We start from the raw sequence: 22836 nt of genomic DNA, 5'->3' as shown, positions 1-22836 counted from the left end.
CTTTTTGTTCCATATATGATTAAAGTCATTAAGAGTGGATAGGGAGTGAATAGAGAGAGATGATTTGTGCATTTTTGTAGCCCACAAGCCACATATCTCACTTCTTTGTAATTGTATGCATTTTCCATTAAGAGAAACAAAGCATAGTAGTCTTAGCTTCCAACTAGGTTTTCTCTTGAAATGGTTTCCAATGTTATATCTTGTGTTAATTTGTGGTTTGTGAGTTTTATTTTTTATTCTCTATTTTGTACATTATTGTAAGTTGCATGCATGCGTAGTAAACAATAATTAATAAATATAGAACTCCAAGGAGAAATAAACCCTCATAGTGTAGATTTTATATTTTCTAATATATTTTAGTAGATATGTTGTGACAAATTATCAAGCGGAATATCCACAATAATTTATAAATCACTAAATCATCTTACTATGAGAGGGTTACAACATAAAACAAATATTATAAATCATGGTCATGCTTGTCGTAGGAAAAATATTAATTTTTTCAGTGGGCATTCTTGATCACATGGTAAATATAAAGAAAAATATTAAAGCTCCTATAAGGGATCCCAGTGGAAGGACAAGGACATTTGAATGAAAGTAAAAAACTAGAAACCATAATTTATTATATATTTACAACATCTCCAAAGGCACAACTTTCATTTCCGTTCGGTTCCTATCTTGTTCAATGATGTGGTTAAAAAATAAACTCTACTTCAATTTATCTAAACCTTCCTTCTAAGGCATATATCATGGAGAAATATGAAAAGGTGCCAATGCTTGAGGACTATGAGCTCGACATCAAAAACAACCTTCACTTTTAAGAATCATTTGGAATAATTTTTCACTTCAATGGTGTCTATACTCCTATATAAAAATTGTACCACTACATATGTTTGAATTGAACAAGGCATTGTGAAGTAGAACTATGCTCGTTGAAAGATCTCTTTATTGTCTAGCTCTCAAACTTTCTTTATCATTTGGAGGTTTTGAGGCTTCTCTTTTATTTTAGGTAGGAGCGGGGCACTACTACTATGTATATTAGGAAAAATCAACTCCCAAATATATCATCACATTTCGGGCATTTACCACTTTTTGAAGATATTAGGAATACCATGGGTGGATACATAAATAGATATTGTGTGGATTAAGTTAGAATTCTTCACATATAGTTGAATATGTGTTGACATCAACATCATTGAGTGTCTACTAAATAAGATAATAGTACAAAAGGAAAATTATAGATGAATTGGGGTTCTAGATTACAGGAACATGTTTTTCTATATTAGATCTACCAATTAACAAGCGACCTTGTGGCTCATCTCAAAGATTGAGATTCACTTAAAAATAAACAAATGATAAAGGCATTGGACAAAGAATTTACAATTATGTGATCAATTCTAACCACATAAAAAGATTATTAAACTGTAGAAGTTTAGCTACCAAAAACATGTTTAGAAAAAGATAATAATAGATGTCTAGAAGCACAAGTTAATGATGTAAATTTTCCCTTAAAAGATAGAGAAGAAACACTTCAAAACCTCCCTCCTTTAGATTTGTAGTGGAAGATAAAGCCAACTAAGAGGGATGGATTCCAAAAACCTAAGAACTTTGATTCAAATAAGAAATTGATACTCGATATACATATTAGAAATATGAATTCAAGATTACAATTAATTGAGACCTCTATAAGAGGAGGGTGGAATGAGGTTCAAAAGAAGAAGGAACAAAGAGGAGGATTGAGGATTGATTTTTAATGAGAAGAACATGAAGTGTACATTACATTTGCAGCATTAAATTTGTAAGTGCAATTAGCATGTTAAAAATACATTTTCCATTAAATAATTGAATAAAAATTGACTTTTAATTAATTTGAATTGTGTTCCTAATAACAAAGTATAGTTATTAGGTATTCATATATATTATTAATGTACATATATTAATGTCTCTTTATTATATTCTTGAGTATTTCAAAGTATAATTTGTCTCAATAGTCTTTTACTATAAAATTCAAAAAGACATAAATGTATCTCTCACTCTCTATTTATATCATATTTTTTCTTTTCATTAATGTTTTATATAATTTTATCTTGCAAAATTTTAAAACCCAACAACATAAGCTTAATATATCAAAATTAATAATTTAACTACATAATAGAAACTTAATATAATTTACATAACTATTTTGAAAAAAAAAATCTAAAAATCAATATCTATATATATAAATTTATAATTTTATTTAATATGATTTTTATATTCACATGAAAATAAAATTAAACTATGAACACCGTTATGTTTTTTTGTTCTGTTTTATTTTTTTTATTAGATATATATGCGCTCATTTTTATGACACTTGGTTTTTCCGCTAAACCTTATTTCTATTTATTTTATTTAATTCCAACTAAGTTTCAATCTAAATTTTCGGGAAAAAGGTGGTAACTCTATCAATATCAAAATAATTCCAACCAGATTTATAACTAAAATTTACACCACATATCTCACGCTCATTTATTGTGTATTCTAGAATCATAACATCAGGTGTTGGGTATTTTTGATGGGAAAATACCAAAAACAAACAAATTACACACCACAGAGGCAATGCTCTATTTTCTTTGTTCCAGGATCTTTTGTGCACAGGGAAGCTATTTAAAAGAAATTATCTCAGAACAAACCATTACACAGCCATAACACATTTCTATTGATTAAAAACAAAAGACTCATACAAACTCCATCCTCTTTTACTGAGAGGGATTTACCAAAAATAATATTCAACCAAAACATTGTTTTCACCTGAGAATTTACTGAACTGGGTTTACTGCTGTAAAACCCCTTTTACATTCACTGTTGTGAAAAACACTTTACTGTTGTAATAAAAATTTACATATGCATACAAAAATGCGTTCCACCATTTTCTTTATGCACTGCTGTGCAATATCTTCACATGCTTCATGTGCATTCCCCTGGTTTTTTTTAAGCTGCGTGCTACAACTCTCACACATACAACCAATACAACAACGAGCATATATTTCACTTGGCTCGTAATAATAAAAAACTACCGTGGGGTTTTTTTTAATACATATGGTCAACGCTCTATAAAAAAATATAACACGTTTTTATGAACATTAATATATGCCGTATGAAAAAAAAACTTAACTATTCACCTACATATATGACACTTCATTAATTAAAAGGTATGGTCAACCAAAATTGACATTCACTCCACGCAATCCTTGATTTAATGCGGGCCCATATGCAACTTCAGACAATCGACGGTGGAGAGCGATGGAAACAATCGAACGGTGGAGGAGAATATCGGAAGGCCTCATTTGAGTGAACGATAGCTCCCGAAAAGTTGAACTTGCTGACGTATGGTGAGAGCCACGCGTCTGCACCATATCGTATCGGAGTCGATCGCCGGATTATTCCTTCGCCGGAAGGCTGGTGCGAAATATTTCAGGCGGGTATGTTGAACGGATTCGGGCGTTGTACGCATGCGTTGAAATTACGACTTCAACACTCCCCTTTAATTTGAACAGCTGGGCATTCAGTCATACCAAGACACTTCCTCAAAAATTCAAAGCTTTTCTGATCCAGTGGCCTTGTCAAGATGTCTGCTATCTGTTCTTGGGTCCTGCAATGTTCTAGGACAATTTCTCCATTGTTCACCAATTCTCTGATGTAGTGAAGCCTTGTATCAATGTGTTTTGTTCTCTTATGAAACACTGAATTCTTTGACAATGCAATAGCTGAGCTATTGTCACAAAAGATCACTGTCATTTTTGCCTGCTCTTGGCCTAAGCTTCTCAACATTCTTCTCATCCACACTGCTTGACATGCTGCTGCTGTAGCTGCCACATATTCAGCCTCTGCTGTAGACAATGCTACAATGGACTACTTCTTAGAAGCCCATGAAATGGCTCCTGAATCCATATGAAACACATAACCGGAAGTGCTTTTCCGATCATCTACACTTCCAGCCCAATCACTATCAGTGTATCCAACCAAATCTGAATGTTCTGAGACAGTATATAAAATTCCAAACATTTTGGTACCTTTGATATGCCTCAAAATTCTCTTGGCTGCCTGCCAATGTGCCCCCTTTGGCCTCTCCATGAATTTGGAAATTAAACTAACAGCATACATAATGTCAGGCCTAGTAGCCGTTAAATACATAAGGCTGCCAACAATACTCTTGTACAAACTAGGATCAAAATCCTTGCTGCTGTCCTCTCTGCTGAGTTTTAATCCCATTACTGTAGGAGTGATCGTTGTCTTGCACTCTTGCATGTTAAATCTGCTCAACACTTGATTTACATATCTAGGTTGTGAGATAAAAATTCCTTTTTCATTTTGATCTACTTCTATGCCTAAGAAGTATCTCAAGAAACCCATGTCTGTCATTTCAAATTCCTCTTTCATGACTGATTTAAAATTCTCAATGAGATGATCATCATTACCTATGAAAATAACATCATCAACATGTAAGACAACAATTAAAATTTTACCATCTTTTTCTTTGATGTAGACGGTGGGTTCTCCTTCACACTTGTCGAATTCATTATCCAATAGATATGAATCTATCATGCTGTACCATGCTCTTGGCGCTTGCTTCAGCCCATAAAGAGCCTTCTTCAATTTGCACACTTTGTGCTCTTCACCTTTCTTCTCATAGCCGAGAGGCTGTTCAATGTACACCTCTTCTTTTAACACTCCATTTAGGAATGCTGACTTCACGTCCATTTGGTAGACTTTCCATTTGTTTTGAGCTGCTATGGATAGCACTGCTCTCACGGTTTCCATTCTTGCAACCGGTGCGAAAGTCTCCTCATGATCTCTCCCATACTGCTACTTGTACCCTTTGACAACCAGCCTTGCCTTGTGTCTTTCTATCTTGCCTTCAGCATTGCTCTTGGTCTTATAGATCCATTTCACTCCAATGACTTCTTTGCCTTTTGGTAGCTCAACCAAATCCCATGTTTTGTTTCTCTCTATGGCATTCATCTCCTCATCCATAGCTTCTATCCATTTCTTATCTTTAATTGTATCCTCGAAATGAATAGGGTCATCAACATGACAATACAAGGCAAATAAGGAATTCATTCCTTCATTATAAATATCACTTAGATTTCTAAATTTCTTACCTCTTTCACTTGGTGTGCAAGTGCTTGAAGATGCACTTGAATTTCCTCCTTGTGGTGTGCTTGGAGAAGCACTCTCATTTATTCTCAATGGTGTCCCTTGTTGTCCTTGTGTTGGCACTGCTGTTTGGGGATGCATTTCAGCCACTTCCTCTTCATTTTCATCATGAGGCAAACAGTTTTTAATGTTCACTGTTTTCTCTATGCTTCCATCCCAAGCTTCCTCTTCAATGAATTGAACATCCCTGCTGACAAAGAACTTCTTGGTAGATGGGATGTACAACCTGTAGGCTTTGGATTCCTCACTGTATCCAATGAAAAGACATTTCTCCCCTTTGCTGTCCAACTTCCTCCTTAGCTGATCTGGAATGTGGGCATAGGCCACACATCCAAAAACTCTCATGTGGGTGACTCCTTGCTTTCTCCCACTCCATGCCTCTTCCGGCACTTTGTTCAACACTGCTTTTGTAGGACACCTATTCAAAATATACACTACACAATTTACAGCTTCAGCCCAATAATCATTTGGCAAATGCTTTGCCTTTAGCATGCTCCTCGCCATATCCATGATGGTCCTGTTCTTCCTTTCAGCTACTCCATTTTGCTGCGGAGTGTACCTTGCTGTAAATTGCTTGTGAATTCCATTTTCTTTACAATATCGTAGGAATTCCTTGGAGATATACTCACCTCCTCTATCAGTTCTCAGAACTTTAATGTGCAGCCCGCTTTGGTTTTCCACAAATGCCTTGAAATTTTGGAATTTCTCAAACACTTCACTTTTGTTTTTAAGGAAATATATCCAAGTCTTTCTTGTAAAGTCATCAATGAAAGTTAGGAAATATTGGCTGTCTGCTAATGATGGAGCTTGCATCGGTCCACATAAATCTGAGTGGATGATCTCTAAGGGTTCCTTTGCCCTTATGCTCTTCCCTAATGGAAAACTTTTTCTGTGTTGTTTTCCCAAAATGCAACCTTCACATAGGCTGTCCGGTTTCTCTATCAATGGTAATCCTCTTACCATTCCTTTTCTGCTTAACAAGTTTAGACCTCCAAAATTGAGATGTCCAAATCTCAAGTGCCACAACCAATTTTCATCCTTTGGCACGCTTTGGAAGGCCTCTTGGGTAACTGCTGCAATTTCATTTTTGTTTTTCAAATCTGCCCTGATCCTGAGAGGGAACATCCTGTTCCTTATCATTTTTACTTCAGCAATGCATCGTTTGCTGGGTGCTATATCCATGATGGTGCACACATCATTTTTAAAGAAAACATTATACCCCTTATGGACAAGTTGTCCAATACTCAAGAGGTTACATCTCATTCCGGGGACATAGTATACATCTGCTATGGTTTTCCTTTCTCCTTGCTTTGTAAATATTTTGACTTCTCCTTTTCCCATAACAGAGACTTTACTATCAGTACCAAGTGTAACTTCTGATTTCACATTTTTATCTAGGGCAGAAAAGAAGGCTATGTTTCCTGTCATATGGTTGTTGCAACCTGAGTCTAAAAACCAAATGTCCTCACTGTTTGTTTCAGCCATGTTACAAGCTAACAACACATTATTTTAACTGTTGTTTTCTCTAGTGACATTTGCATTTTGTCTATTACTCATATCATGTTGCTTCTTCCTACATTCACTCGCATAATGCCCATATTTTTTACAATAATAGCATTGGACATTGGATTTTTCATACCTTTGTCCTTGAGCATGATGTTGTCCTCCTTGTTGGCTGCTGCCTTGGCCTTGGTTCTGATTTGGATTGCTGCCTCTTCCTTGTGCATTTGATGGGCTGTTCCTTCCACCTCTGTTCTGGCTTCTGCCTCTTCCTCTTCCTTGACCTCTTCCTCTTCCAAAGGACATCTGGGTCTTGAAGGCTTGCTCAAGAGATGAGTTTTCATTCCTACTCAACCTCTGCTCATGTGTTATCAGTGATGCATGTAGCTCATCAACTGAATAGCTTGAGAGATCCTTTGTCTCTTCAATGGTGGTGAGTATGGCATCAAACCTTGAGGGTAAGATCCTCAATATTTTCTCCACAATCCTTCTATCTTCAATGGTTTCTCCATGAGTCCTCATTTGTGTAATTACACCAATCACATGAGTGAAGAATGAGTCAATGTTATCTGACTCCTTCATGTTCAAGTTCTCAAAATCCTTTCTCAGCAATTGTAGTTTTGTTGTCTTCACTCTCTCCATGCCTTGATAGGCTGTCTTGAGGGTTTGCCATGCTTCATTTGCTGTCTTAGCTGCTGCTAACCTTGGAAACACACTCTGGTCTACTGCTAGATACAACAACATACGGGCTTTTGAATCCTTCTTCCTATTGCTCTTCAGCTGATCTCTCTCTCCCTGAGTTAATGCATTAAACTCATTTTCATCTGCTGGTTCTTCAAACCCAGATTCAACAATTTCCCATAAATCTTGAGAGGCAAACAAGACTGTCATGGTTATTGCCCAATAGTCATAGTTTTTCCCATTAAACTGTGGGAGCTGGGTGTTAAATATACCCATACCTGTGTTTGTGCTAGCCATTCTTTGCATTCTAATCTATGCCACTAAATCCTTGACTATATGTTTAAAACAACTCACTGCTTCTTCAGCAACACATAAAAAAACTTTTTGGAATACCTGAGTATTTTCCTGACTAGGCCTTCACTCTGCTTGAGAAGTTTTACTGCTGCAACAAGCTCCTCCCTTCAGCTTCTTTGTCACCTTCAAAGAGCCTAAGCCTACTCTGATACCACTGTTGGGTATTTTTATGGGAAAATACCAAAAACAAACAAATTACACACCACAGAGGCAATGCTCTGTTTTCTTTGTTCCAGGATCTTTTGTGCACAGGGAAGCTATTTAAAAGAAATTATTTCAGAACAAACCATTACATAGCCATAACACATTACTATTGATTAAAAACAAAAGACTGATACAAACTTCATCCTCTTTTACTGAGAGGGATTTACCAAAAATAATATTCAACCAAAACTCTGTTTTCACCTGAGAATTTACTGAGCTGGGTTTACTGCTGTAAAACCCCTTTTACATTCACTGCTGTGAAAAACACTTTACTGCTGTAATAAAAATTTACATATGCATACAAAAATGCGCTCCACCATTTTCTTTATGCACTGCTGTGCAATATCTTCACATGCTTCACATGCTTCATGTGCATTCCCCTGGTTTTTTTAAGCTGCGTGGTACAACTCTCACACATACAACCAATACAACAACGAGCATATATTTCACTTGGTTGGTAATAATAAAAAACTACTGTGGGGTTTTTTTTAATACATATGGTCAACGCTCTATAAAAAAATATAACACGTTTTTATGAACATTACTATATGTCGTATGAAAAAAAAACTTAACTATTCACCTACATATATGACATTTCATTAATTAAAAGGTATAGTCAACCAAAATTGACATTCACTCCACGCAATCTTTGATTTAATTCGGGCCCATATGCAACTTTAGACAATCGACGGTGGAGAGCGATGGAAACAATCTAACGGTGGAGGAGAATATCGGAATGCCTCATTTGAGTGAACAATAGCTCCCGAAAAGTTGAACTTGCTCACGTAGGGTGAGAGCCACGCGTCTGCACCATATCGTATCGGAGTCGATCGCCGGATTATTCCTTCGCCGAAAGGCTGGTGCGAAATATTTCAGGCGGGTATGTTGAACGGATTCGGGCGTTGTACGCATGCGTTGAAATTACGACTTCAACATCAGGAACGTTTGTAGATCACTGATTGGCTCATTCGCTGTGTATTCTAAAACCATAACATTATAAACGTTTGTAGATCATAGATTTCCCAAGATATTAACGTAAATTTTCAATTGAACCTAACCTATTTATTGGCCATATTCCATTATCACCATATACAAGTCTCTTGGCATCTCTCCGCAACGCCCAATCTCAACATCCTAGATTGTTTATATAGACGTCTTTTCAAATCATTAATAAGATAGAATACGCCCACAGAATCGGCAACAACTTTTCCTGTGACTTCTTTCCACTTTTTCTTCGTTACTTATACAGCACTCTTACGGAACAGCAGTGAAAAAATTAAAACCTTAAAGTGTTCACATGTGAGCCATGGTCCCTATCAAAGAAACCCTCCGGTAACAGACAAAACCATTTGCGTTTTATTACTGTTCTCCTCCTTTTACGTGAATTTCACATGCAAAGATTCCGGACTATGTAATTCGCGTAGAGATTTCAGAGAAAGTTGCTAAGTAATGAGGCTGATCATTATCCAGTTTCTGGCCTTCTCTCCATTATAAATAGCCCTCATCACAAACTCCTTTTCGGCAACATAGGCCGCGTTCAGGAGTTTCTCTTTTGCTTCGTGTGCGTCCTGAAAGTAACCAAGAGATATTGATTTTGTTTCATAATTGTTTTTTGCCATGAACGTGCAAAGCAAATGCGTCGAGATCCGCCATGTTGTGAAACTGAAGCAGGTCGTGAGAAAATGGAGGAAGCTCGCCAGCGTCGGCAAAGCGGCTCAGGCTCTGGCTGGGAAGCTGCTTTTCTCGCGGTCGTGCCGAGTGACTTATGTGTCCGGCGACACACAGGTCGATGTGGCCGGGTTGAACAACTCGAGCAACGGGCATCGTCGCTCGCTGTTGGCCATCCCGCCAGACGTGCCGTCGGGACACGTGGCGGTGTATGTCGGGCAGAATTGCAATAGGCGATTTGTTATCAAGGCGGCGTACTTGAACTACCCGGTGTTTAGGGCACTGCTCGAGCAGGCCGAGGAGGAATTTGGCTACGCACAGCGCAGCAGACTTGCGATTCCCTGCGACGAGTTCCTGTTCGAGCACATTCTACGACTCTTCAGCAGAAATGGCCTCGCCGCCGTGAGGCATCTCGACTTGGAGGCAGTTAAGAGCGGTTTCTCTAACGAATGGAATTGCTCGTCTGAGGTGAATGGAATATCGTTCGGCATGGAATCGAGGCCTCTTCTTCATCCCTTCGCACAGAAATCCATTGGCTGATACAGCTTCCGGGTGTGCAACATTAAGACCTGAGCAATGGACACTTTTGAGCTATAAGTAATTCAGTTTGATACTGCTGCGGATATATGAATTCTCCTGGATAGCGAATTCTATAGAGGAAGAACTGGCAGTCATTTGGAAAAAACTGCACTTGCTGCATGCCCTCCAAAGGTAGCTTGCAGTAACCTTGAGAAAAGGCATGCCGTGTGTTCAGTTGTTCGGCCGTAACTAATTCATTTTTCTACTGCTCCAGATATATGCATTCTACTATATAGATAATTATATAGCGGATGAAAGGGCATTCAGCTCGAGGAACCCTCACTTGTTGCAGACCCTGCAATGATAATAACTTGCACGAACTTTAGGCAAAGGCATGACGGTTGTTCAGTCGTTCGGCTACAAAACGCTGTAGCAGTTCATCGACAGTTGCAAAGAGAGGTTGTATCAAATCTCACCAAATGCAAAGGTACCACAAGTTTGCATTCCTACCCGTAAGGTTATGTTGCAGGTAGCGAATACTCTTCAATCCACCAACGATAGCTTGTGCAAACCTGGAAAACCCATTTGAAGACTTTGTCTAGCAACTTGAGCTGCTGATTCTGGAACGGAATCGAGTATCCGCTCAATTGCAGGATTTTAAATGCTTGCTTAATTTAAAACAGATCTTACTGTAAATATAACATGCTCTGTATTTTCTGTGTGATTGCGTGGTAACTAATAGAAACGTTACCATTGCATCTAAGTACTGAGGATATGGTTTTAGATTTTTATTGTTTGGTGTCTGCATTTTCTTTTCACGTGAATGAAGAAATATTAGCTGTCTTGGACAGCACTTTTTTTCAATTAGGAATTTGCAAACTTGCGTGCCGTATTTCGAGGTATCCTTCCTTATAAAATGGTTTTAAGAATTCTAAGTCACAAGGCTATACAACTTTCACAGTATTCATTTTTATCACATAATTTCGATGTATCCGTTTTACAAGGAGCGATGAAAATTGAGAGTAACAAAGAGTCATGCGAATTTATACTCACAAACACTTTCATGTGACTGAGGGTTAATGAACACAAATTGTGGCGGTAAAATTAAATAATAACAAGTATATATTTATCTTAGGATCTAGTAATTGCATAGCAATCAAATCTCATGCCCTGAAAATCTTTTTGAAACAGCTAATATTATTTGAATGTAATTTTTTAAAAGAGATTTACATATTAAAAAATTTAATATTTTTTTAATGCATAGTAAATTATGTTTTTTTAATGCAGAGAAATTATGTTTAAGATGGATTATCGTGGTTTTTATTTTTTCTATTTTTTCCTTATATGGGAGTCCTTTTTTTTTATATATGTATAAAATATATGTAATTAATTTTCATTGTTTAAATTGTATTTTTAAATATTTTATTATTATTAATTTTTATATTAAAAATTGAACTAATTACACATTTTTCTTTCATTAAAAATAACTAAATTATTTATTTTTTTTTACTTCTTTTTAAACATTGAAATATTCTACAGGTCTCCACACATATTACATATTTAATATAGATATTTTAATTTTATATTGAAATATTTATGAAAAAAATAAAATTTTTTAATTTTAATTACTTTATCATTATAAAATTGATAGAAAATTATATTATAACATACACATCTAAATATCTTATTTATAAATAAAAGAGTGAAAATGAGATATCTTATTTATAAATAAAAGAGTAAAAATGAGATAATTTTTACCATGTCCAATACATAAAATAAAATTGGTTTACATTCATTTTCTTTTATTGTTATTAGTCTTCCTATTTGAGTTTCATGTAAGTTGACATTTACCATGTATGGAATTTCCTATCTCCCTTGTGTTCATACTGGTTTGTGGAATTGCACTTCCAATAAAGAATATCTATGTTGATATAAAGATATATAATATAGAGTGGATGTTTTTATTAAAGATCAACATTCACGTATCAATCTCACATTAAATATGGAAGAAATCATGTAAACTGACATTTGACATTTAAGGAATTACTCCTATGTTTCATGTTCATATTAATTTGTAGAAAGTACATTTCCAATAAATGTTTTATTAAAGCTCAATATTTTTTTAATTAGTACTTTTTAAATTTCATAGGTCAATCCCACATTAAATACTGAAGAAATTATAGAGTTAATTACAAATCTCAAAAATGAAAATATAATTTATTTATTTATTTATTTTAATTTTCAATTAATTTAAGTCCGTTATTTATATAAAATTGATATAAATTTTATTTAATTTAATATAAACACTCATATATTTAATTATATTTTATATTTTTAAAAAAAAAATTCCTTTAACATATTTTTTTTAAATACACGCGAACTCAAAAAATTACAGACATAATAAAACTAACTGCGTGCGCCCATATATATCTATATATATATATATATTGTCCACTCCAAATTGAATATAAAAATAAATGTACATCTTACTTATAATCAATTATAGAATGTCCTTTCAAGTTTAAAAATTAAAAATACTACAACAATGATAAAAGTTAGAGGGTTCGTAAAGGGTCATACCCATAAAAACCTTTGTATTTATATTTATATTTATAATGGTTGGTGTATGCATTAGAAATATTAGCTGTGTTAGACAGCACTTTTTTTCCCATTAGCAATTTACAAACTTACGTGCCGTATTTCGAGTCATCCCTCTTTATAAAATGGTTTTAAGAATTCAAAGTCACAACGCTATACAACTTTCGCAGTATTCATTTTTGTCACAAAATTTCGATGTATCGTTTTACAATGAGGGATGAAAATTGAGAGTAACAAAGAGTCATGCGAAGTTACACTCACAAACACTTTCATGTGTCTGAGCGTTAATGAACACAAATTGTGGTGGTAAACTTAAATAATAACAAGTATATATTTATTTTAATACTAATTAAGGGTTTACTAATCCCAAAGCAATCAAATCTCATGACATGCAATTTTTTTTAAAATGGCCAATATTATTTTGAATTTAATTTTTTAAGAGATTTATTTATTAAAAAATTTAATGCTTTTTAATGTATACTAAATCATGCTTAAGATGGATTTATAGTGTTTTCTTGTTTTTTTTTTCTCTTTATATATTATTTTTTATTTTTCTCTCTATATGTATAAACTATATATATATTAGTTTTTATTATCTAAATTGTATTTTTGAATATTTTATTATTATTATTTATTTTTATATTAAAAATTAAATTAATTACACATTTCTCTTTCATGAAAAATTAACTAAATTATTTTATTTTTTATTATTTTTTTGAGCACTGAAATATTCTACTAAGTCACCACACACATACATTATATATTTAATATAGATATTTTAATTTTTATATTGAAATATTTACCAGAGAAATAGAAGTTTTTTCTTTAATATTTTTTAATTACTTTATCATTATAAAATTGATAAAAAAATTATATTATAAAATACACATCCAAATATCTTGTTTATAAATAAAAGAGTGCAAATAAGATATTTTTACCACGTCTTTTATGCTAATATTTATGAACGGCTAAATACAATAAGATTGATTTACTTTCATTTTCTTTCCTTGATATTAGTCTTTGATTTTGAGTTTAATGTAAGTTGACATTTAGCATATAAGGAATTACTCATCTCCGTCATATTCATACTAATTTGTAGAAATGGCACTTCCAATAAAGAATATCTTTGTTGATATAAAGATATATAATCAGAGATGATGTTTTATTAAAATTCATATAAAATTTGTCTAATTTCATATATACACTCATATATTTAATTATGTTTTACATCTTTTATTTTAATTAAGATATTTTTTTTAAATACACAAACGAACTCAAAAAATACTAACATAATAAAGTTAGATATGTGCATATATAAATATATATAATTAATATTTCATTTTTATTTTAAAAATATACCAATCCACTGCCCATTAAATTAAAAAAATTACAAATCTTCTTATAATCAATTATACAATGTCTCTTAGAGTTTAAAAATGAGAAACACTATGACAATCATAAAAAAAAATAGTTCGTAAATGGTGATAGCCCTGAAAACAATTATATATATATATATATAAATAAATTAAATTATGATTTAATTTTTATTTTGCAATATTACAAATATAAATACATACCATGCAGGATAAGTATCAAATATATAAATAAATTAAATTATAATTTATTTTTTATTTTACAATATTACAAATATAAATACATACCATGCAGATACCATGCAGGAGAAGTATCAAATCTTTTGAGTCAAGAGATTTTATAGCTCTTACTGCATTCATTGCGAATATTACAACCATTGCAAAGATTATCTAATATTGACCTATACCGGTATTTATATCATTAAAAGTGGAATTTAAATATAAAACTATTATTTTTTTTTATTTAAATGTAAAAATCAAAATTCTCGATAATTGATATATTAGAGTGGATGGAATTGAAGCCAATTTTCCATGAAATGGGCTATCAGTAATGTGGCCAACGGCGACCTGAAGTTTTGTTTCTACATTTAAAAGACTGTTCATAAAGGAGAAGTGCAGACGGGGTCTCACATTATCTGCGACAACGATGCTCAACACCCAGTGATGATATTTACATATTCACCTAACCTACAGTAGAGTAAATAAAGAAAAAGTGCACAGGGGTTCTCCTAAAAATCTCCGCAACAACAACACTTAACGCCCTATTGGGTCAGATACATCTCACCTATCTTCTTAACATATACATCCCAGTTTGTTACAAGTTACTTCTTGCCGACACATCCTGAAGAAATTAATGGCGAAAGAGAAAAACAGTGAGGAGTCAGCATGTGAACCACTCTCCACTTCGACAAAACCGCCAGGATAAATAAAACCATTTCCGTTATCGATTCGCGTCTTCTTATATTTTACCTTGACGTTCGAATGATGGGATTCTGGAACCCATTCAATTCGCGAATAGATTTAGACAAATAATATTCTGTTTGTTGGAACGTTCAAGTGGTTCAGCTTCTTGAGAGAGTGTCTTATAGTTATTTAGAGAATGTCATTTCCCCGACCGACCAACGGAAGAAACCAAACTAATTCTTTGAAGTAGAACTGTGATTACATCTTTCGTATCTTACTTCTTCACCAAAGCTTAATCGGTACAAAATACAATTACAATTAATTGGAAATGGTGAAGAATAAAAGCACTATATTGGCAATGGGAAATTGTATCATTTTTCATTATAGAAAGTAAAGTCGACAGATTTAATTGCAAACGGGTGGCAAGAGGGGAGGGCGAATTTAATACATCGACAAATCTTGTATTTAATGAGAAACATACTCATTCATGGAAATGGAAATCATATATATATAATATTTCATTTTAGAAGAGCTTTTCAAAAGAGATCTAACGCAAGTAAATTTTAATATAAAAATCTAGATTTATTTTATAGTTTTAAAACTTTCTACAACAATTATAACAATTTTTTTTGTTAAATGTTTCAGTTTTTTTTTTTATTACTTATAGAAATTAATAACAGTACTGATGGAAAAGGTGATGACTGAAATATTATTTTGATAATTTGGAGAAGTTTTTTCTTTTCTTGGGTTAAGTGTTTCAGTTTTTTTGGTATTGTTATAAAAGTTAATAACAATACCCATGGAAAAGGTAATGACTGAAATATTATTTTCATAATAGTCATATGATAGATATGAATATCAGATCATCTTTTGAACAATTTACAATTTAGATTTAGACTTATATCTTATTTGTTAAGTTTTGTTCTTATCAATTATAATTCATTTACACTTGCATTCTAAATATTTCTAATACATCTAATCCATATATATATATATAGATATATACATTCCAATGTTTCTCTTTTTCAACTTAATACTAATGACGTATTTGAGACCCAAATTTATCATCTCACATCCTTGTTTCATCGGTGATTTAAATTTATCTATTTCTTTAAGTGTAAATATGATCAACACAAAAATAAAAATAGAATTTCCCATTACTAATTTACTTTTGCTTTCGTATATAGAGTGGGTTCACTATTTTCTATTAAATTAATTATTAATAAAATATAAAAATAAAATTTCCCATCACTAATTTACTTTTGCTTTTGTAGGTAGAGTGAGTTCACTATTCTTCTACTGAATTAATGGTTAATAAAATCCGAACCTATGATGTCAACAAAGACTTTAGGTCTTTTTTTCTCTTATATATTTGTATCTTTATGTCATTTTATTTAATACTTTGGACATAAAATTATATTTAATGGATATTTCATATCCATTCCGTATATCTTCTGTTGGGTTAAGAGTCATATTTGCTTCCTTAATCACATTTCTATATATATAAATATTTATTTATTTTTGTCAATGACAACATTAAGCTCATTTAAATTGTGAAAAAAAATTATATTTAAATTTTAAGAAATGTATCTATCGTACCTGTTTGTACCAATGAGTGCTTTGTGAGATAGAGTATCTTAAAAAATAACATGCCACCATTTGCTCTAGGCTAAATTCAATTCATGTTTTAACAATGACCTTTAACCAAGTGTCTTTGTGGTAACAAATTTAGTCATCCAAAATACAGGTGTCAATATTTAAAATTCCAAAGACGTGGCTCATATATGTTAGTTACTTTATGGGAAATTGGGATTAACTCATTGGAATTTGTTATAGTGAAAGGATCCATCTTATTATTTCTCCCCTAAATTCTAGCAATTAGTATTGTGATTGAATGTAATTTTATAATTTTTTTTGGTAAGTTAACAAATTACTACATGGTTATGTTTTAATCTTTTACCAAATTGATATATGAATTTTTTTTGTTCACTTTAAGGATAACATTACCAACAACATTAACAATATTGTTGTCAACCCATTTAAATTTAATCTTAATAGAAATATCTAGGCTTGTAAACATATTTCTATTTGTAATCATATGGTATCTACAACGAGTATGTAATAATCAAATATAATTTTTATTCTCTTCTAAATCATCACAAGTAATAAACATCCACTCTTAAGTTCTTTTGAAGGTAGAATTATATTGTTTTTCCTGTGTATCTGCAATCAATTCCATCTATTCATTAGCATAATTCACATACCATTTACAATAATGGAATTAATAAATAAATTTTTACTATTGTTTTGTTTCTAGATGACATCTCCAACTCCACCTTAAACTTTGAGGGTTGGAAAATCTTCTTCATGTAAGCTTGAATTGCCACCTCTTTGTAAGCTAACTTTATTATATTTTTTACTACCTTTGTTGTTCCTTACTTAACCTATGTTAACATAATCCTATGATTTGAAGGCATTCTCCATAGAAGCATCATCCCTATTTATCCTTAACTGATGGTAATTTTTCTTATATTCCTTGATTCTTTACTGAAAATGACAAAAAAATCAATTTTGGTTGATAGCATCCTAAAAGGCTACTTGATAACTTTTTAATATATTATATCTTCACAATTTTTCTTAACTTGTTTATTATATTCATTATCATTCATAAACTTATAAGAAGAATAAAATATTTGGATTTTCAAAACTATCGCCAATAGCCTACTACTTGGTTAATTTTACATTGTTTATTTTTTGGATGAGAAATATGTAATGTGTCATATACTTTCCTCACATAATGTAGTGCTACAACTTTTAAAAAATTGATTTCTCTAATTCTTGTTTTAAAAAAAATTTGGCTAAATTTCTTATTTGGCCATGAGATTTAATCAAGAGCTAGGGTTTCATCATTATTTTGCAGAAGAATTTTAAATTCATCTTACTTTTTTGGAGCATAATCAACTTGTTTGGTTTGTTGTCTTCCATGTCTTGAGCCTACATGAGATTTTTTCGGACATCTAGCCATATAAGCGAATTGTTGAAATTGAATTTTGGAAATTATCTTTGCCGTCTAGATTCACTCATCTCTGCCGCAAGTTGAAGGAATAAGAAAATAATACTTTGAGAAAAGTAAAACCTACGTAAACCCTAGCCATTCTCTTTGGCAAAGATTGACTGCGAGGATCAGGGAATATTACGATCATTCAATTTCTATCAAAATCTCCACGTCTCCACCTAAAGAAAAAATTAAGGGATTTTTGTAGATTCAGTGAACATAATGGGTATCAATTTCTATCAACCAGAGATCAGAGATCCATTCTGTGGGCTGTGGTTCGATCCAATTCGGGGCACGTGGCTCTGCTGTCCGTCTTGCTGATATTAGGTGCACACATTCCTTATCACTTTCTAATACATATCTTCTCATATATTTTCAAGTATGAATAATTCACCATAGCTACCAAATATTACCAAAGGTATACCTAGCATAGTTACTCTACAGAGCCTCTATGAGTATATAGAGTCTTTAGAGAAACATAGAGAAGAAAGAGAAGTGAAGGTACAAAAAGAGTTAGCAGCCATGCTGGGAAGTAAATTCATGTATCTTGAAGACAAGATCCAAAAACAAATTGAAGATAAAATAGAACTATTGGAGAATAAAATGGAGGCAATGGAGACTAGGTTGTAGGTTATAGAAAAACAAAACCAAGATATGAACCAAACATCCCAGCAAGGAGATGATGATACTTTAGAGAGTCTTAAAATGAAGGACATGATTAAAGAACTAGAAGAAAAAGTTAATAGCTGCCTCACCCTAAATAGTATGGCAGGTAAACTAAATATCAAACCAATTAAAGATGGAATGAAAAAATTGATAGAATTAGACCATGAGTGTAACAAAAGGGCCTTGAACCTTATAATCTTCGGTTTGAAAGAGGAGGTAGGCAAGGATACTTTAGCCATAGCCCAAAAAGAATTACATAACAGATTACAAACTGAAACAACGTGTCTAACTGAGAATAAAGGATGGTTGATCCAAATAAAGGTTAGCTCTACTGACCATAAGTATGACATACTTAGTAAAACCTCAATTCTAAAAGGAACGAGAATATTTATAAATTAAGATCTCATTCTAGAAGATCAAGAAAATAAAGAAAGGAGGTTCAAAAGGTAAAGGAAGCTAGGAAGGAAGGAAAATGGGAAATAATCAGAAATAGAAAAGTCATTCTTTGAGATAGAAACCAAAAATAATAATAAATAGCAATTCAACATGCTCTGGATTCTTTCTTGGAACTGTCGGGGCTTTCCATGGAACAAAATCCCCAAGCTAAGTTGGATCTCGAATGGTGTTGATATTATTTTGCTTGTTGAAACTTGGGAGAATGAAGAATCTAAGGACCCTAACATAGATGGCTTTACAATATAGTCTACCTGAAACAAGCGATCCTCCCATAGAGGCATTGTGGGTATAGCTTTTTACATTAAGAAGAACATCTCTCCCCATGCTAGGATTTATAAAAATGGATAGAGATTACTGAAATTTATGATAAAAAAACATACATAGCAATCTTTTATTCCCCCCCATCAATTCTAACTTCTATAAGAAAAAGAATATAGATAAAAATAGTTCTTACAATGGTTTAGAGAATGATATTTCTAGCCTAAGGAATGAAGGTAATATCCTTTTAATAGGTGACATTAATGCTTGAAATTCAAGCAACCAAGCTATCCTTCTAAGCAATCATTCCAACCCTAATCCTCTTTGGGTAGACAAAGATCTTCCTCTAGATAGCCGGTACAAAAGGAGCTCTGAAGACCGTGGGGAGAATTTGTTTGGGTCAGAGCTAGTCAAGCTTTATAGTGCTCACGATCTCATAGTTTGCAATGGTCTAAAGAAGTGGCCCAATTCTAGCCAGATGACCTGCATCCACGGACTTGGTAGCGGCGTGATAGACTATGTTATCTACGATCTCCCTTTATACAATGAAATAATAAATTTTGACATCTTAAACAACCATGAGCCTGACTTTGATCATAGGAATTTACTTATAACTCTCAATTTTGTCATGCATAGAGATCCCATAGAAGATAATACTTATAGCCAAAATCTTTGATAGAAATAAAAAAGATATATTTCTAAATGAATTAAAAACTAATTTGATTCCTCTATCTAGTATAGAGAACATAGAAGAACTCTATCATAATTTTACTACAACCCTCTCATATTCTATTAACGAGTTCTCAGTTGAAGTTTCAAGTAATAAAAGAAATAGCAAAACCAACCCATGGTATTACAAAGATCGTAAAAGTGTGAGGAGATCAATCAAGGAAGCTATTGATGAATCTCTTAATATTAACAAGATTAAAATATACAAAGCACTAACTAAATGGAACAAAAGGCAGTATATTCATAAAAGACAAGAGAATATCTTACACCTCTCTAAGGTAGCTCCTAAGAAATTCCGGAGGCATATTATAACTAAGAAAACTAAAGATAATAATAAAATTTCTTTACACAACTGGAATTCCTATTTTTAATAGCTTTATGAATCTCCAAATGTCAAGGATAACTTTGAAACCCTGCTCACTACAAAAGAAGTTTTCTCATTACAAGAAATTGATTTTGGGATTAATCATTTGGCTAATGCGAAAGCTAAGGACATTGAAGGTTACCAGGCGGAAATCCTAAAACTTGGAGGTCTTGTCCTCATCCCCCACATCCAGAAGCTTTTCAATCAAGTGGTCAAGCAAGGGTTCCCTAAACCATGGACTCAAAGCCTAATTATCCCTATTTTTAAAAGTGGGGATACAAATAACCCCTCTAATTATCGGAAAATTATGATTAGCCCTCTCCTAGCCAAGTTATATGGTATTATTTTGGAAAAGAAGTTGGGCATATGGCTTGAAAGTGAAGGTAAGCGGGTTTTAGAAGGTAGCACTAAAAATCGGACCACCTCATTATGCTTAGGATTATTGTGGAGGGATGCCGCAGTGATAAATCCAATCTCTTATGTTGCTTTGTGGACTTTAGAAAGGCTTTCAATAGGATTCCTAGAAACAACCTTTGTAATAGATTAGAAGAGCTAAATGTTCCTTTTCAGTTGAGAGCTCCCACTATAAGGTTATACGAGAATGTAATTGGCAAGTTAAAGAGCAATGAGGGGTGGTCGAAAGATATTAACTGTAATATCGAAGTTAAACAAGGTTGCGCCCTCTCCCCTACCCTATTTGGCATTTACATCGACAAGCTAGAAGGTTGCTTAGAGGAAGCAGGATGTGTTGGCACGATCTTAGCTGGGATAGTCATCACCCTTCTTCTCTACACTGAAAATATAATTCTTCTCGCAAGGTGCCCATCTGATCTTGATAAGAAACTTATACTTCTTAAGGATTTCTGCTCTACCATGGGTATGATTGTTAATACTGACAAAACAAAAGTTATGATTATCAAATCCAAGAAGGACATTTACGCTAATTTTATGTATGACAATAGTAACTTGGAGGAAGTGTCTTCCTACAAGTACCTAGGAATTTATATTCATCACAAGATCAACTGGAACTATAGCATTGAGAAAAGGATTAATGGGGGGTGGAAAGCTTATTTTTGTCTTGAAAATAATTGTAAAACAACAAACCTCGTAATGTGGGATAGAAAGAAGATCCTCTTTGAAACTTTAGTCACTCTGGTTATCTTATATGGATGTGAGGTTTAGGGTTATAGCATCTCTATAGAATCCTGGACAAAGATTGAGAAAATATAGAAGCGTTTTATAACATATAACCTCAAAATTAAAAGAAACATGCCCTATCCTATTCTCCTTATAGAAGTGGGTCTTTCCCATATCGAGAGCCTAGCTATGATTAGGCTTCTGTTCTACAAGCACAAACTCAATAACATAGGATACCATAGACTTCCTAAACTAGCTTTAAATTCTAGCCAAAACCACCTAAGGCTCAAGCGAGGCTGGTATAAAGACACCAGGGCTTGGTTGAACGATTGGGAGATCGATGAGAATGTTGCGCTGCAAAAAATTAATAACATTAAAAATATTGTTACCTCTAAGTTCAAAGAAAAAATGTGGTCTGAGAAAGATTTAGTAGCTAAAAGAAAGTTAAGATATTATAAGGAGGTCATCAACCCCACCCTAGAAGATCAAAAGTATCTCTCTATTTTAACTAGCTCAAAGAAGAAAATTAATATAGCCAATATTAGAACGAACTCTCATGAGCTCCATAGTGAAACAGGTCATTCGGCAGTTCCTAAAACACCATGGATGGAAAGGTTTTTCCATATCCGTGACAATACGAACATCGAGGTTGAAAATAACTTCCTCTTAGAGTTCCCTACGTATAACCACATTAGATCTCAGTTTCAAAATATCTGTTGCAATACTGACCTTCGCAGCCTTTTACGATGTCAAAATGATAGCAAGCTCGGAAGGCTCCTGTTCAGGCTTTTTGAGCATAGGAATAAAATCTTAAATCAAGCTAAATATTTCATTTCTTTAGGTCCGATAGACCAAAGTTTGGTCTCAGTGGACGTTAACCATCATCATCATCATCAATAAGTTATAATTCCTTTGAATGTGTTTTATGTTTTTAGTTAATTAAAAATTTTAATATTTTTTCATAGCATATACGATTTCTTGCCTTGATTATGTGAACACATTTGTAATTATATTCCAATGATCCTATGAACTGAGGAAAATTGTATGTTTGATTAAAATATATTCGATGCTTATAGATGTATTGATTGAAATAAAATCTATTCAATCCATAAAAAAATATTGATAAAATGTTTAAAAATCTATAGAGTGCTTAAAAACCTACTGATTGCATTAAAAAA

General features: G+C 33.1%; 1 protein-coding gene across 1 annotated transcript; it reads left to right on the top strand.

Annotated features, from left to right (window-relative positions):
* The first annotated feature begins 9549 nt into the window (after positions 1-9549).
* LOC149212570 (auxin-responsive protein SAUR71-like) lies at positions 9550-10891 on the top strand. Its single transcript, XM_089388727.1, has one exon. It carries the CDS (start codon positions 9550-9552, stop codon positions 10138-10140), a length of 591 nt encoding a protein of 196 aa, XP_089244853.1. The 3' UTR covers positions 10141-10891.
* Positions 10892-22836: the final 11945 nt, after the last annotated feature.

The sequence above is a fragment of the Pinus tabuliformis genome, chromosome 1_1, assembly GCF_031772625.1.
Source record: "Pinus tabuliformis cultivar Carrire ecotype Pingquan chromosome 1_1, CPIR1, whole genome shotgun sequence".
NCBI lineage: Eukaryota > Viridiplantae > Streptophyta > Pinopsida > Pinales > Pinaceae > Pinus > Pinus tabuliformis.
The sequence above is the reverse complement of the archived record's forward strand: the minus strand, read 5'-3'. Positions and strand labels throughout refer to the sequence as shown.

Bases quoted from the DNA above. Each gene is read 5' to 3' on its own strand.
- LOC149212570 (XM_089388727.1), top strand. From the start codon at position 9,550: ATGAACGTGCAAAGCAAATGCGTCGAGATCCGCCATGTTGTGAAACTG.